General features: G+C 31.9%; 1 protein-coding gene across 1 annotated transcript in view; it reads left to right on the top strand.

The window, feature by feature from the left end:
• The window catches only part of LOC107719681 (CBP80/20-dependent translation initiation factor-like), a 35,478-nt gene that overhangs the window by 19,660 nt on the left and 1,096 nt on the right, over nucleotides 1-14,722 (top strand). The window contains exons 6-7 of the mRNA XM_016527161.1: nucleotides 3,809-3,964; nucleotides 12,506-12,559. Coding sequence (XP_016382647.1) covers nucleotides 3,809-3,964; nucleotides 12,506-12,559 — 210 coding nt within the window. The remainder of the gene's footprint in view (nucleotides 1-3,808; nucleotides 3,965-12,505; nucleotides 12,560-14,722) is intronic.

Consider the following 14,722-nt stretch of genomic DNA (forward strand, 5'->3'; position numbering starts at 1 on the left):
AAAATATGTTACGTTTATATATTAAATATATTTATATGTAATATAAATTATATGAATATAAATATATGCATGTAAATACTTTATGTATGTAAAATATATTATGTATTTATATATACATAATAAATATACAAAGTACACACAGATATATTATGTAAACAAAAACTTTTATTTTGGATGCGATTAATCGCGATTAATCTCAAGATCTCATTTCTGTTTTTTTGTTTACTTTTTTATATTAGTCTTCATTTTAATGTTAGTGTGTGTTACTAAATTTATGTGCTTTTGTCAATTTTATTAGTTTTTGTCTATATATAAATATATAATATACAGTGGGTACGGAAAGTATTCAGACCCCCTTAAATTTTTCATATAATATATAAATATATAATATTTATATTTTTTATTAAATTAGTTTTAGTTAACAGTAACAAGGTTACATTAACAAAAAATATAGAATATGACCTTTTAATTGATTTGGGATGCATTGAAGCAGCAGGGATATATTTCTGTATTTGTACAGCGTGTCTCTGTCTCTTGTTGTTTGGGTCAGTCTGTCTGTACAGTGGTTTCGGTGGTGAAGCTCTAAGTATTTTGTCATTGTCAAATTTTGACTGTTAGACTCATTTCTCATTGTGATGTGACACCAGAACTCTGACCCGCTTCTGCTGCGGCCAAAACACACATCCTGCTCCACACACTCACAAATACACAAAGACCAACACACGCTGCATTTCAAACAAGCACGATCCTGCTAACGTGTCAGTAACAGGTTTGTGAAAGGAAGCTACCAAACTTTGATAAAACATACAAAACAATAATGTATAGCATTTATTTTTTTATGATTTATTTTTATCAGTTATAACATTACCATTATTTAGCATCTATCAAAGGCAATTTTCTAAGTGACACGCTCTTATAGTAAGCATTGTGATGCTTATTTCATAGTGGTTTTAGATATTAATACTGATTTTACGTTTTACTTGTGCATATAGTTGTAAGAAGGTTTTTTCTCTTGCCATTTTATAGGCTGTTTTCTTAAATTTGAGTTGTTGATCATGTTGATCAACTAGTTTGTTTTAATATCAACAGCTCAGTGACTGGTTTGTCATATATATATACAGTGGTGTGAAAAAGTGTTGGCCCCCTTCCTGATTTCTTATTTTTTTGCATGTTTGTCACACTTTAATGTTTCAGATCATCATGAGTGGACCAAAATTCAGATGATGATCTGAAACATTAAAGTGTGACAAACATGCAAAAAAATAAGAAATCAGGAAGGGGGCCAACACTTTTTCACACCACTGTATATATAATTGTTAATTGACATTTAAATATATAATATATGTTTTTTTGACAATTAATCATTTAATGTATGCGAATGTATTTTTACATCACTTTTGATGTATCGCTTTTTATATAATATGTACTCTACATATTACTTAATATTATTATTTTGTGTACATACCGTTCAGAGGTTGGATTTGTTTTTGAAAGAAGTCTCTTCTGCTCACCAAGGCTGCATTTATTTGATCAAAAATACAGTAAAAACAGCAGAAATTGTGAAATACTATTCAAAAGAGCTGTTTTCTTTGTGAACATATTTTAAAATGTAATTTATTCCTGTGATGCAAAGCTGAATTTTCAGCATCATTACTCCAGTCTTCAGTGTCACATGATCTTCAGAAATCATTCTAATATGCTGATTTGCCGCTCAAGAAACATTTCTGATTATTATCAATGTTAAAAACAGTTGTGCTGCCCAATATTTTTGTGGAAACTGGGGTACATAATATTTTTTTTCAGGATTGTTTGATGAATTAGAAGCTCAAAAGAACAGCATTTATATGAAATAGAAATCTTTTGCAAAATTGCAAATATCTTTACTGTCACTTTTGATCAATTTAATGCATCCTTCCTGAATAAAAGTATGAATTTCTAAAAATAAAAAAAATCAGATAAAATCAAAAGTACAAAAAAAGTTATTTATATTTCAATATGATTATAAAATAATAATAAAAATATAATTATAATTTTATAATAATATCATTGTAATATTAAAATTATTTGTCATAATAATATCATTGTAATATTAAAATTATTTGTCATAATAAAAATATTATAATATAATTATTATTGTTATTATTGATTATTATTTTTTTGTACGTGTAGTACCCCGTTAACCCCGTGTGGAGCATCAGTTTGGAGTTTTGCGTGTGTTGAGGAGGATGAATCATCCGGTTTGTCCTCACATAAACCGGCGCTCTTCACCCGCCTGATGCTGGAGCAGACGCTTTCGTTCTGACGGGGTTATGTAACGCAGATCCGCCGATGCGGGTGTCTCTGACCCCACTGAAAGGACACGTCTGCTGCGACTCATTTAGCAAACTGCCGCAAACACACACATGGCTTATCAGAGAACAGAGACGCGCTGCCAGTGTGTGTGAAAGTCCATTCATAGTTCATATGTTTTTGTTTTACACCTAACACTGCTTTTTAATTGCCTGGTTGCCACGGATACACTCATATGAGATGCTATTTGAAGTAAAAACAAAATCTTCCAGAAATGCCTCCAATGTCTCTATCTCTCCAGCATTTTTGTTGCAGAAGCTTAATAATCATCTTATCGCATCATATCTGCTGGATGAGACCCAATACGTGTTCGTTAATAATTTTAAGCTGCTGATTCCAAAAATAGTGGCTGTTTTGCTCAAGTGCGTCACACTTTCTTACAAAAATTTGATGCAATTCAAAGCATTTTTGCTTTCTATGACCATGTGTCTTGTATTGTCCCTAAATCAGTAGAAAAACTGCCTCAAACACACAAGTCCTGTCAATTTCACATGCATGACATTATTTCATTATTATATGCCGAATCCTGATTCCACATTTTCTACTTGTTTGAAGACTTCTTTTGTTATTTTGATAAGTGCATTAAAGCTGATTTTATATGTAATTTTTATTTAATTTTTTTTATTTATTTATTTATTGCAAATCAATAGAATTTTTTAAGATGTGTCATATTCTAACATTATGTATGAACCAGTGTTTTATTATTATTAATATTTATATGCAATTATAGATTTATTATGTATTCCTATTTAGCTGTATGTGATGTAAAGTTTTTTTATATATATATTTTTGAACTCATCAAGGTATTATTGGGCCTTTTTTTGCAAATCAGTGGAATTTTTTTCTGTGTCATAATCAAAAATATTATTTTGAATTAATTTAGTTGATTCTAAAAAAACAATTTGTGATTTTTGGTATGCATTTGTATCGTTTGTGATGTGTCTGCATGCTAGGTTTTTATTTGTATTTTGTCTTTTGTATTTTTTTTTTTTTATTAACGTTTTAACCATTTACAACACAAACAAAGCCCAGTACTTTCAGCTTACTAAGATAGATAGATAGATAGATAGATACGTACATACATGCATACATAAAAATACAAACCATATATATATATATAAGACAGGAGAATTATGATATACAAATAAATAAATAAGTAAAAAATGAGCAAGCAACAAACCATATATATATACAGTTGTATATATACAGTATATCAATATATATCAATATAATAAAGGAATAATTTCTCTAATGATGTTATGCCACACTTTCACTGATCCAGGTTAACATTATATTTTTCTTGGTAGCAAATATTTAGGTATCAATTATAAATGTCTGACTGGGAGAGCTAGAATAAAACACAAGGAATCCAAGTGTAGATGCTGGGAAATTGAATGTTAAACATCTGTATGTCTCTATGTGTGTGTTGATGTGTGTATCTCTCTCTGTGCGTCTGCAGAGGGACTTCACGCGGCGTGAGGAGCTGCAGCAGACGGATGTGGAGTGCTGGCTGGGCTTCATCACGTTTCTGTGTGAAGTGTTCGGCACCATGAGGAGCAGCGCTGGAGAGCCGTTCAGAGTGCTGGTCTGCCCCATATACTCCTGTCTGAGAGAGGTACACAAACTACACAACACGTCACCAGCTACACACTCTCGCTCTGATACGTGTGATATAAAAATGACATGTTAACTCAGAGAGGAAGAGGAATGAACAACAGCCAGACAGAGATGAAAATCAAGACAAACTTCCTACACATGCTGTTTTGAAATAGTATATATTTCCTGTATATCAGCTCACCATAGACGGCCCGAGCTGAACACTGAATAGGTGTTGTTTTTGTGTAAATGTGAATGGTTTTGTATTTAAATTAATGCTGTCAATCGATAAAAAAAATTAACTAATTATTCACACTTTTTTTTCCTGAAATGAATCGAAATTAATCCAACATAGCATTAAAGTTTTTAAATATACTTTTATATTGCAATAATTTCACATTCAATCTTCAAATGAATGTAGAAACAACGTAAAGACAGTATATTTTTCATATTTGTTTAATGGCATCTTTTTTTATGACTGAAGGCGAGTATCACTGATACCAATACTAGTCATGCCCCAGGAAATTGTTTTTTTTTTTTCTTAATATTTAACCATTGACTATATGTAATGTTGACTGTACTAACATTGCAGTGTAATTAAGAGCTATCGATTTATTAGACTTTATAAAATAACAACTTCTAATTTAAGTGAACTTAACACAATCTTTACATAAACCCATTATAATAAATATCATATTTACTGTGCCTTTCAGCAAGTAGAAAATATACAGAAATTGAATAAAGTTATCAAACACTAAATTCTAAATTAAATATAGATGAATCCTTAAAGCTACAAAAGTTATTGACTTTCCTCTTTTTTCTTTTGTTCTTTGATTAACATACATCACAGCAGCTGGTTAGGAGGTTATTTGGCTGCTATTACTTTAAGAGCTGCCGCTGCTCAACTTTACGCAGCTCTGACACGTATGCTTGTAGTTTCATTCTCGCTTTAATATGACATGATACAGGCTACAGTGCGCGCTGCCATATTTGTGGGTTCAATTGAGGAGTATGCGCTATGAGCACAGTATAACTGTAAATAAAATTAAGAAAAATAAAACTGAAAATAAATATTTTTAATGCTGTTAAACTGAAAAAATTCATCGCCTGCGTTACCACGCTAATGATTTAAATAATTAATTGACAGCACTCATTTAAATGCATTTTTCTGATGAATGTAATGAATTTTATATAGTTTGCAGCTGAATTTCAGTAACAAAAAAGTTACCTTTTTTTTCCTCCAGATAAAATTGCAATTGCAATTTAAAATTCAGTAAAAAAAAAAAGGAAAAATAAAAGGGTTTGTTGTGCTTATTTTGCAAAAAATGTGATTTAGATATCTATGACTACATAATAATAATAATAATAATAATCATTATTATTAAAATATAATTGTTATAGTTAATAAAAATAAATATTTTGGGTGGGGGGGGTGAAATAATAGTAGTAATAATAATAAAAGTAGAAATAATAGTAATGATAGGAGTAATAATATCATTATCATTAGTTATTTGGTCAAGATGACTATATAATAATAATATTAATAATTCTTGAACATTTTTTACAAATATTACAATAGGAATATATCTTATTTTGTTTAATATTTTATATAATAATTATAATAATATTTTAAATTTACTGTGAAATATTACAAAAGGAATATGTATTTTGTTATTTTATATAATCATAATAATAACAATAATTTTCAATGAATCCTGTCACCTCTGCTGGCAAGGTTGTTTTGAGGTGTAAAATTTTGTTGTTTTTATTTTTATTTTTTTACAAAATATCAAACTCTTTCATTTCAAAAGATCAGGAAAAATTCGTTTTTTCATAATCCGATGCCTTTAAGACTTAAAGATGTTTTTTGTCTGGTGAAATGCCCCGATGGCTGTTGAATATGGCTTCCCTGTCTGCGATGAATCCTGTCAATTGTTCAGGTGATGACAGACGCGATCCGTCAAAAGCCAAAGTCTGATTCTTCATCAAAGAGCCGTGATCTGGGTGAGAGTTCAGCGTGTGTTTGTGCCGTATGAATGCCGCTATTCAAGAGCGCAGCCGGATTAACATCACATTCGTCTCTCGTTTCGGCACGTCCCGACATGATGTTCTGAGAGTCCTAACAGGCACTTTGCGTCGGTGTGTGACAGCGATTACGGTGTGTTTACAGGCCCGTCTCAGCCAGGTGTGAAGTGTGTGTTGTGTGCGCGGCGGACCAGCAGAGCAGGTTGCTTAATTACAGGTGATCCAGCTGCAGTTTGGAGCTGACAGGTGTATTTGGAGCACTGAGGGTGTGGGAGAAAATAAAAGACAGGATGAATGGAGGGAGGGAGAAAAGAGACCGTCTGTTGTTCATTTGGAAGCTGCTGGAGCTGAAGGCTTGGACTCGCCTCTGATCTTCTCAAACCCTTTTGTTGGATTCTTTTGTGCAGTTTCGTCACTTTTACATACAGTTAGGACTCATATACATGACATATTTTAAAACTTAGTCTCTAAAAGCACTTTGTATGCAGTGTTTTCTCAATTGAGGACCTACACTAAAAAAGTTGTTGAAACCATTTTCATGCAGAAATTGAGAGTAAATTTCACAAACAATTGCAAAGAAACGGCAAGTGATGCACTGAAATTAAAAAGCAATTTTAAGTAGAAACCTGAAATAGTGTTTTCTTGTAAAATCTACTCCGATTATCTTTTTTACAGTTATTTTTACAGAGAACAATTACATTCTACACAATTCACTAATTGTTTTGAAATTCTTCTAAATTGTATCTACTTTTAATTCTTATCTAGGAAAAATGTAGAATTACCTCTTAAACAATGAATTAATTTTGCTCAAAGAATTGTTTAAAATTGTTGAATTTTGTCTTTAAAACAATCCCATATAATATAATATAATATAATACATTATATTATATTTGAATAAAGATAAATTATAATATGATATATATTTATTATATTATATTTTAATATTTTATAGTAATATATTATATTTTGATATATATATATATACAGTGGGTACGGAAATATATGTAATTTTATAATATAATATTTTATACTTATTTTGTATTCTTTATATTATATTTTATAAAAACGTACATTTTTATTTATGTTATGAGATTGTGATTGTGTCCTGAAATCATCAATCAAAGATTATAAGAGAGAACTCGAGATGTAAATGCAAAAGGAAAGCTGAAGTTTTTGGTTTGTGTTTTTGATTTAGACATTTGCGCATTCATTGCACTTCTTGCAGCAATAATGTTTTTTCTGTGTTTCTGTGACGTGAGTCAGCATTGCAGATGACTCATTTTTTAAAAATAAACTATTTTTCAGAGTCAAAGAAAGCAGCATTAAATTTATGCATTTCGCAGACATTTTTATCCAAAGTGACTTACAAGAGAGGAACAAATGCAATTAGTCAAAGAGCCAACAATATTCGTAATATACGATCAAATGGCAGGTTTATTACACAACGAGATTATGAAGCAAGCTAGAGAAGAGGAGAAATGCAGAAAATGAAAGGTTTTATTTGCATTATTAAAGGGGTCATATGATGTTGCTAAAAAGAACATTATTTTGTGTATTTGGTGTAATGCAATGTTTATGCGGTTTTTAAGGTTCAAAAAACACATTATTTTCCACATACTGTACATTATCGTTTCTCCTCTATGCCCCAACGAAGCACACAGCGCCTTCACGACATGGCGGCAGCAACAATACTACAGCGAGAATCAAAGTTACGCCTTCTTTCTTTGTGTGAACATTTGGGCGGCGTTATGCAAATCTTCCCACATTGTGATGTAGACATGTGGGGGCGTGTTAGAATGAGCCGTTTTAGGTAGGCGTGGTTGACTCTTAACTTTTATAAAGAATATCTCTTTGGATTTGAGACTTTAGTCTTTGCAACTTTACAGATCTTCTTTATGCACCAAGAGCTTGTAACACTCCAAAGAGAAAGGAAAAATTGAAATCGCATCATATGACCCCTTTAAAGGATTGTTTTTTAGATATGCATATAATCATTAAATGCGTCTCTTAGTGGTATTGGAGAGTTTGACCATGTAGGATCATGTTAATTTTGTCTGTAGGGAGCTGATCACAGTCTGTCTGATGGTGGATGTTGATTGTGATGTGGACGTGTGTTGTGTGTGTGGGGTTAGTTTGAGGTGGTTTCTGTCTCCGGGGACGTGATTATGGACTGTATAACTCTAGACCTAAAGCAGCCGGTTCTCTAGAGACCCCAGACCACCAGGACTAGGTCCCTCCAGACACCAATATACACTTTCACTCCTTCAAACGCCGCGGGCCATGGATTCACGTCTGCTGTAGCTTATGTAGTCATATATTCAGACAGTTTCTCTGGAAATGATATTTTGGATATTTTTTGGCTGGTTTTCTATTATAATATGCTGGCATGTAAGGGTCCTTCAGTCTTTGCAGGTGAAATTTTATTATACAGAGAAAAGTTTAAAAACAGATTTCTTTAGTTGAGGAAAACCTGAAGATATCTGGGATTTTTAAGGCTGGAAATTTCATGAATATAAAGAAATCTTACAGTCAAGAAAGTCTCTATTGTGAAATTTGTAACGTGTATATATATACTGTTCAAAAGTTTGTGTGTCGGTAAGATTTTTTAAATGTTTTTTTTTTTTACAAGAAGTCTCTTCTTCTATTTGATCAAAAATACAGTAAAAATGGTAATATTGTAAAGTATTATTGCAATTTAAAATAGCTGTTTTCTATGTGAATATATTGTAAAACGTAATTTATTTCTGAGATCAATCAAGAATTTTCAGCATCATTACTCCAGTCTTCAGTGTCACATGATCTTCAGAAATAATATGCTGATTTGCTGCTCAAGAAACAATTCTGATTATTATCTGATTATTATATTATTATGTTGAAAATAGTTTTTGCCACTCATATTTTTGTGAAAACGGTGATAAAATTTTAAAACGATAGCATTTACTTTGTGTTCACTGTAATTTTTGAATAATTTAATGCATCCTTGCACTTTTTTACTATTTTTTTTTTTTTTACTTTATTTATTTTACTTATTTATTTATTTTTTACTTCTTTATTTTTTTTTTTTTTTCACTTCATTTCATTTCATTTTATTTTAAACATCCAGTACTCGGAAACGATTGGAAGTCATAGAAATTTGGGAATCCTGTAAGACTTTTTAACATTAACTGCAGGCTGTACTGTCATTTTGACACTGATTTTCTCAACAAATACAGTATTTTTTGCATTTGACTAGATACAGAACAGTGGAGCTTTGCCGTAACAAACAGGCCAGATCTGCCGTCTGTTTAACATCCCACTAATTGACATTTGCTCATGTTAGCAAAGATCATTCTGGCATTTTTTCATGTTTCTCTGAAGAATCACTACTTGCAAGTTACCTTTAATTTTATAGAGAACCAAGACCAAAAGTAAAGGCGTCATATTGTCTTTTGAAGCCAAAGAGTGATGTAGTATGTAGACATACATACTGTAATATGTTGGAAGATTAGCCAGTCATAACAGAGGCCAATTACATACAAAGTCTTAAAGGAACAGTAACCACCTGTTTGTAAGAACTCTGAGTAACATTATAGGTAAACATTAGGCAAACAAGTGTAGGTTGTGGCTCTTAAAGTAGCTGATCTGTATAAATGTCTGCTGTTGTGGTCACCATGAGTGAAGTGAAGTATATTTTGAGAGCGAGTCTGTTTGAATGAGATTCCTGGTTTTTGTGGCTTTGTGCGGCGGGAGCTGTCAGCTGTTTTCTGAGACAGAGTCCAGAGCCGCTCGCGTCAGCTTTGATCAGCCCCTGCAGGCCCCCTGCCTCACAAAGGGTTGCCTGTGTCACTGCCCGATCGCTTTTCCCCGCCTGCCGCTCTGCTAGTCGTCTCAGTAGATCTCTTCAGACGCTTGCACACACACACACATACACACACCTTCAGGGGCGAGAGCTCCAAAAAGGAGCAAAAACACCATGTGTACGTATGATTAAAGTTGTCCATGTATCATCTGAAGTCACGTGATAGCTGTACAAGTTTGAAAACACGAGTTTAATTCTTAACTTTGTCACGTTTAGTTTGAGGAATAGTAATGGGGAATGACTTAGAAAACACCACTAATAGTTAGGGCTGGGCGATATGGCCAAAAATATTATCGCAATATGTTTTTCCATATGATTTGATATAAATATATATACACACAACATTCATTTTATACCACTAATAGGGAAGGAAATACATTCCACATTTTTGTTAGACCATATGAATGTAATCATAGTTTGTTTGTTTAAAGGAAACTTTCATTTAAGGCCCCATTAATTCAGATTGTTCAGATAATTGTATTCTTTGTTTTATTTTTATTTTTTCTGGATCTCAGTTAAAAAATGTGTTATGGACTGAATTCATAAAACTTTAACAATTGAATCATTTTTTAAATAATGTAATCCAATAAAAATACAGTATAACAATTAATTTACAACAAACACTGCATTTTTATTTTATGTCAAATGAGGTGCTGCACACCGGAACTTGTATAAAAATTAAAAAAATAAATTAATAATATTTTGGTTGTATGAAATTCCTGTTTAAAATAATAATAATAATATATTGTTAGCAATAGTAATAATAATAGTAATACAGATTATTACATATTAATAATAATATTATTAGCAATATTATTATTATTATTATTAACAACAAATATAATAATGTTTTAATACATTTTATTAGTATAATAATAATAAAGGAATATTGTAAAACCAGGATTTTTTTAATGTGAAGACCCAGTCAATATCCAGAATCATCTCTAGTTATAATTCATATCTAGTGTGTGTTTTTAGTGCAGTGTCGTCACTCAGTCATTCAGATGAGAAATAGTAGCTGTAGAAATACTAATTGCAAAAGAAGAACTGTCGGCTCATTTCTGAATGAATCACTGAGTCATTAATGAGTTATCATGATTTGAACAGAGTTCATGTGTCTCTGGGTCATATCAGCAATTCTGCATTACACAAACACGTTAGCCAAGACCAAAAGAACATTCTTACATAACGTCAAATGACATAATCGTGTCTGCTACGGGAAGAGGCAGCCGAGCATATGGGAAACCAGACCGCAGGATGCAAATATATGTTGTGAAATGCATAATGCTAGGAACATTAATAGATGCTAAATGCGTGCATTTGTTTGCTTATTGAAGTATACGGGTGCTTTTCTTTTCTTTCGTTTTAATTGCATTCATGCATTGATCATCTTTGCACCAAAGTAAACTGTTCTGTTTTCCTTTGAAAATTGCCTATCACACACAGAAATAAGTCTTGCGTCAGGCTCCGCTGCAGAATGATAAAGTGTATTTGTCCTGTTGAGTGAGTTGCACTTCTGTGTTTGTGGTCAGAGCCAGCGCTTTTCTGTCTGTCTGTCGCAGCAGTCGTCTGGGGTTCAGACTGATATTGCTCTCGCTGGCGTCTGTCGGCTGCTGGTTTTTGAGGAACAGCGAAAGAGGAAGTGAAAGATGATTGGTGCAGTGATGTGTGGTCTGTATATACGTCTGGATTACCGGCAGTGACCTCCTGAAGCTGAAGAGAAGAATGCAGATTAATGATGCATGTACTAGTAGCTCGAACCCTACAGGAAAAAACATGATTTTAGTTTCATGCAGTTTCTGAGATGTAAAACATTGCCTTAGTGTACAGTGATTCATCAACTAATTATTATATTTTATATTAGTTATATCTTTTATTTTACCCTGTAGTACTACTAATAATAACTATTATTATTTTTATTATTATTAACAACAACAATAATAATGAGGATTAAAATGGGTTATTTATAATAATAATAATAATAATACATATCTTAATACTTATTACGTATTTGTAGTAGTAGTTGTGGTAACAACAGCAACAAATACAATAATAATAATAATAATTGTATAATAATAATAAATAAATAAAGGAATATCATAAAACCAAGATTTCTTTTATAATAATAATATATTATCATCATCATCATCATCATTAGTAGTAGTAGTAATAATAGTATAATCTCAAAATTGACCTGCCTGAAAATACTACTACTACTAATAATAATAAAAATAATAATCATATATATTAAAATATGTGATGATAATGATAATAATAATAGTAATACATATATTAATACTTATTATTATTATTATTATTATTAGTGGTAGTAGTACTAACAACAGCAACAAATACAATAATACTACTAATAATACAAATAATAATAATTATTATTATTATTTTTAGTATTAGTATTATTAGTATTATTGTTGTTGTTGTTGTTTAAGAATATCATAAAACCAAGGTTTCTATAATAATAATAATAATAATATCTAGTGATAATAGGTTTTGATAATAATAGTGATATATATTAGTTTCAGTTTTTATTCTGTTCACCCGTAATGTCTTGACTTAAATATAGACTCAATGGATGCAGTGGATAAGATCATCTCCCAAATGCATGAATGTGAATGTACTGAAGATGCTGAATGTTTTAGAAACTGCTTGACTGTGATTGGTGTGTTTTCTGTGTTTTAGCTGCTGGAGTCTCCGGAGGTGAAGGAGGACGCGGTGCTCTGCTGTTCGATGGAGGTGAGTTTAACACATTCGTGATGAACCAGAGACCGGCCCAAACCCTCGTCTGACTGGCTCTGATCAACTGCTTCAGAGGAAGATGCTTTCACACGAAATGCAAGCGGTTTTATCTGTTTGTTTCTTTTCCTTCCGTTTGGTTTGTTTTCTCAGTTGTTTACAGCTGTGAGAGGGCTCGTGTTCTTGTGTTCAGCTGAGCAGAACGCAGAAGTCTTTAGGTGTGTTTTCAGTGGCCAGGCTTACCAGCATTTATTCACATCAAAGGCTAGATGAAAATAACATTATCTTTTGAAAAATAAAATTATTTTTATTTTTATAAAATAAATATACATTTTGTTATAGAATACATATTTTCCATTTCAAAGAGAAATAATAATGGAAAAATAAAATATTTAAATAAAATGTATATTTTTATGTTTATATTTTTCCATTTTTTGTCTGTTGAAAGGGAATAAATTACCTATTTATTTATTTAGTTAGTTAGTTATTTAGTTATAAAATAAACAAAAAAACTAAATATATTTGTTTATTTCAGAAGATAAAAAATGGAATAATAAAAGATGCATTTATATCTAACATTTATAAAAATGTATATTTTATTTTTTCATTTATTTTTCCCATTTATTTTTATTTTTAAAATGGAAAAAAAATTGTATACATGTATATTTTTTATGTATCAAATATATCAAATATATTTAAATTCTAAAACAATTATAAGACTTTTAAAAAATATAAACAGTAAATGATGGCACAATGCAAAAAATCTCAAAAATAGAAAATTATATGAATTTATTAAATTTTTATTTCATTTTATTAAATTAATTTAAAAAAGTATAAAAATTCTCAGAATTATCATTACTCTAAAAAAAAGTGTGAGTTTGTCATTGCACCACAAGTAAGTAAATAGATAAATAATATTTGTAATATACAAATATATACAAATACTTAAGTGTGTACTTGAGTGTGGCTCCATCCATCCAGTAGATGATGTCCCATCTGCCCACAAACCAGATCATCAGCAGACAGTTTGTCTGGACATCCGGCGGCTTCCCTCCAGTCTCTCTCTCTCTCTCTCTCTCTCTCGCTCTCTGTGTCTCTCTTTCTCTCAGACTAGCATCTGTTTCTCTGTGCCCCCTGTGGAGTTGACCTCTGACCCTTGCTTGAGCCTGAGTGTGTCCATCTCCCTTTGAACATCTTATTTCCTCTCAGAAAGAAATCAGTGATTCCTGCCTCTCTTTGTCTGTCTTTCACCACCCCACTTTAAAGTAGTATTACAGGATATTTGGAGTAAATGTTGATGCACCGCATCCGTGACGTGCTGTCAGTGCACAGACAGTCATTTCAGCTCCAGCCTCTGTGTGAATCTCACATGAAGCGTGTCCGGTCACCTCTAAATATATTTTGCATGAAGAAAATTAACCCTATTTTTTGTGACCTTATATTCATGACATTTAAACCCTAGTCTCATAATTACATCACACAAGTGATGCATAATGCAATACATAAAACCAGATCATCAGCAGACAGTTTGTCTGGACATCCGGCGGCTTCCCTCCAGTCTCTCTCTCTCTCTCTCTCTCTCTCGCTCTCTGTGTCTCTCTTTCTCTCAGACTAGCATCTGTTTCTCTGTGCCCCCTGTGGAGTTGACCTCTGACCCTTGCTTGAGCCTGAGTGTGTCCATCTCCCTTTGAACATCTTATTTCCTCTCAGAAACCACTCAGTGATTCCTGCCTCTCTTTGTCTGTCTTTCACCACCCCACTTTAAAGTAGTATTACAGGATATTTGGAGTAAATGTTGATGCACCGCATCCGTGACGTGCTGTCAGTGCACAGACAGTCATTTCAGCTCCAGCCTCTGTGTGAATCTCACATGAAGCGTGTCCGGTCACCTCTAAATATATTTTGCATGAAGAAAATTAACCCTATTTTTTGTGACCTTATATTCATGACATTTAAACCCTAGTCTCATAATTACATCACACAAGTGATGCATAATGCAATACATAAATACTGACAAATGACAATTTAATTAATACATAATTTTTTGCATTAGAGTAATGATAGCAATGTATTTTAAGTTTTTTTTTTTTTTTGCATTGTCATATATACAGTGGGTACGGAAAGTATTCAGACCCCCTTAAATTTTTCACTCTTTGTTATATT

Source organism: Sinocyclocheilus rhinocerous, unplaced genomic scaffold, assembly GCF_001515625.1.
Source record: "Sinocyclocheilus rhinocerous isolate Xijiao unplaced genomic scaffold, SAMN03320098_v1.1 scaffold4467, whole genome shotgun sequence".
Lineage (NCBI taxonomy): Eukaryota > Metazoa > Chordata > Actinopteri > Cypriniformes > Cyprinidae > Sinocyclocheilus > Sinocyclocheilus rhinocerous.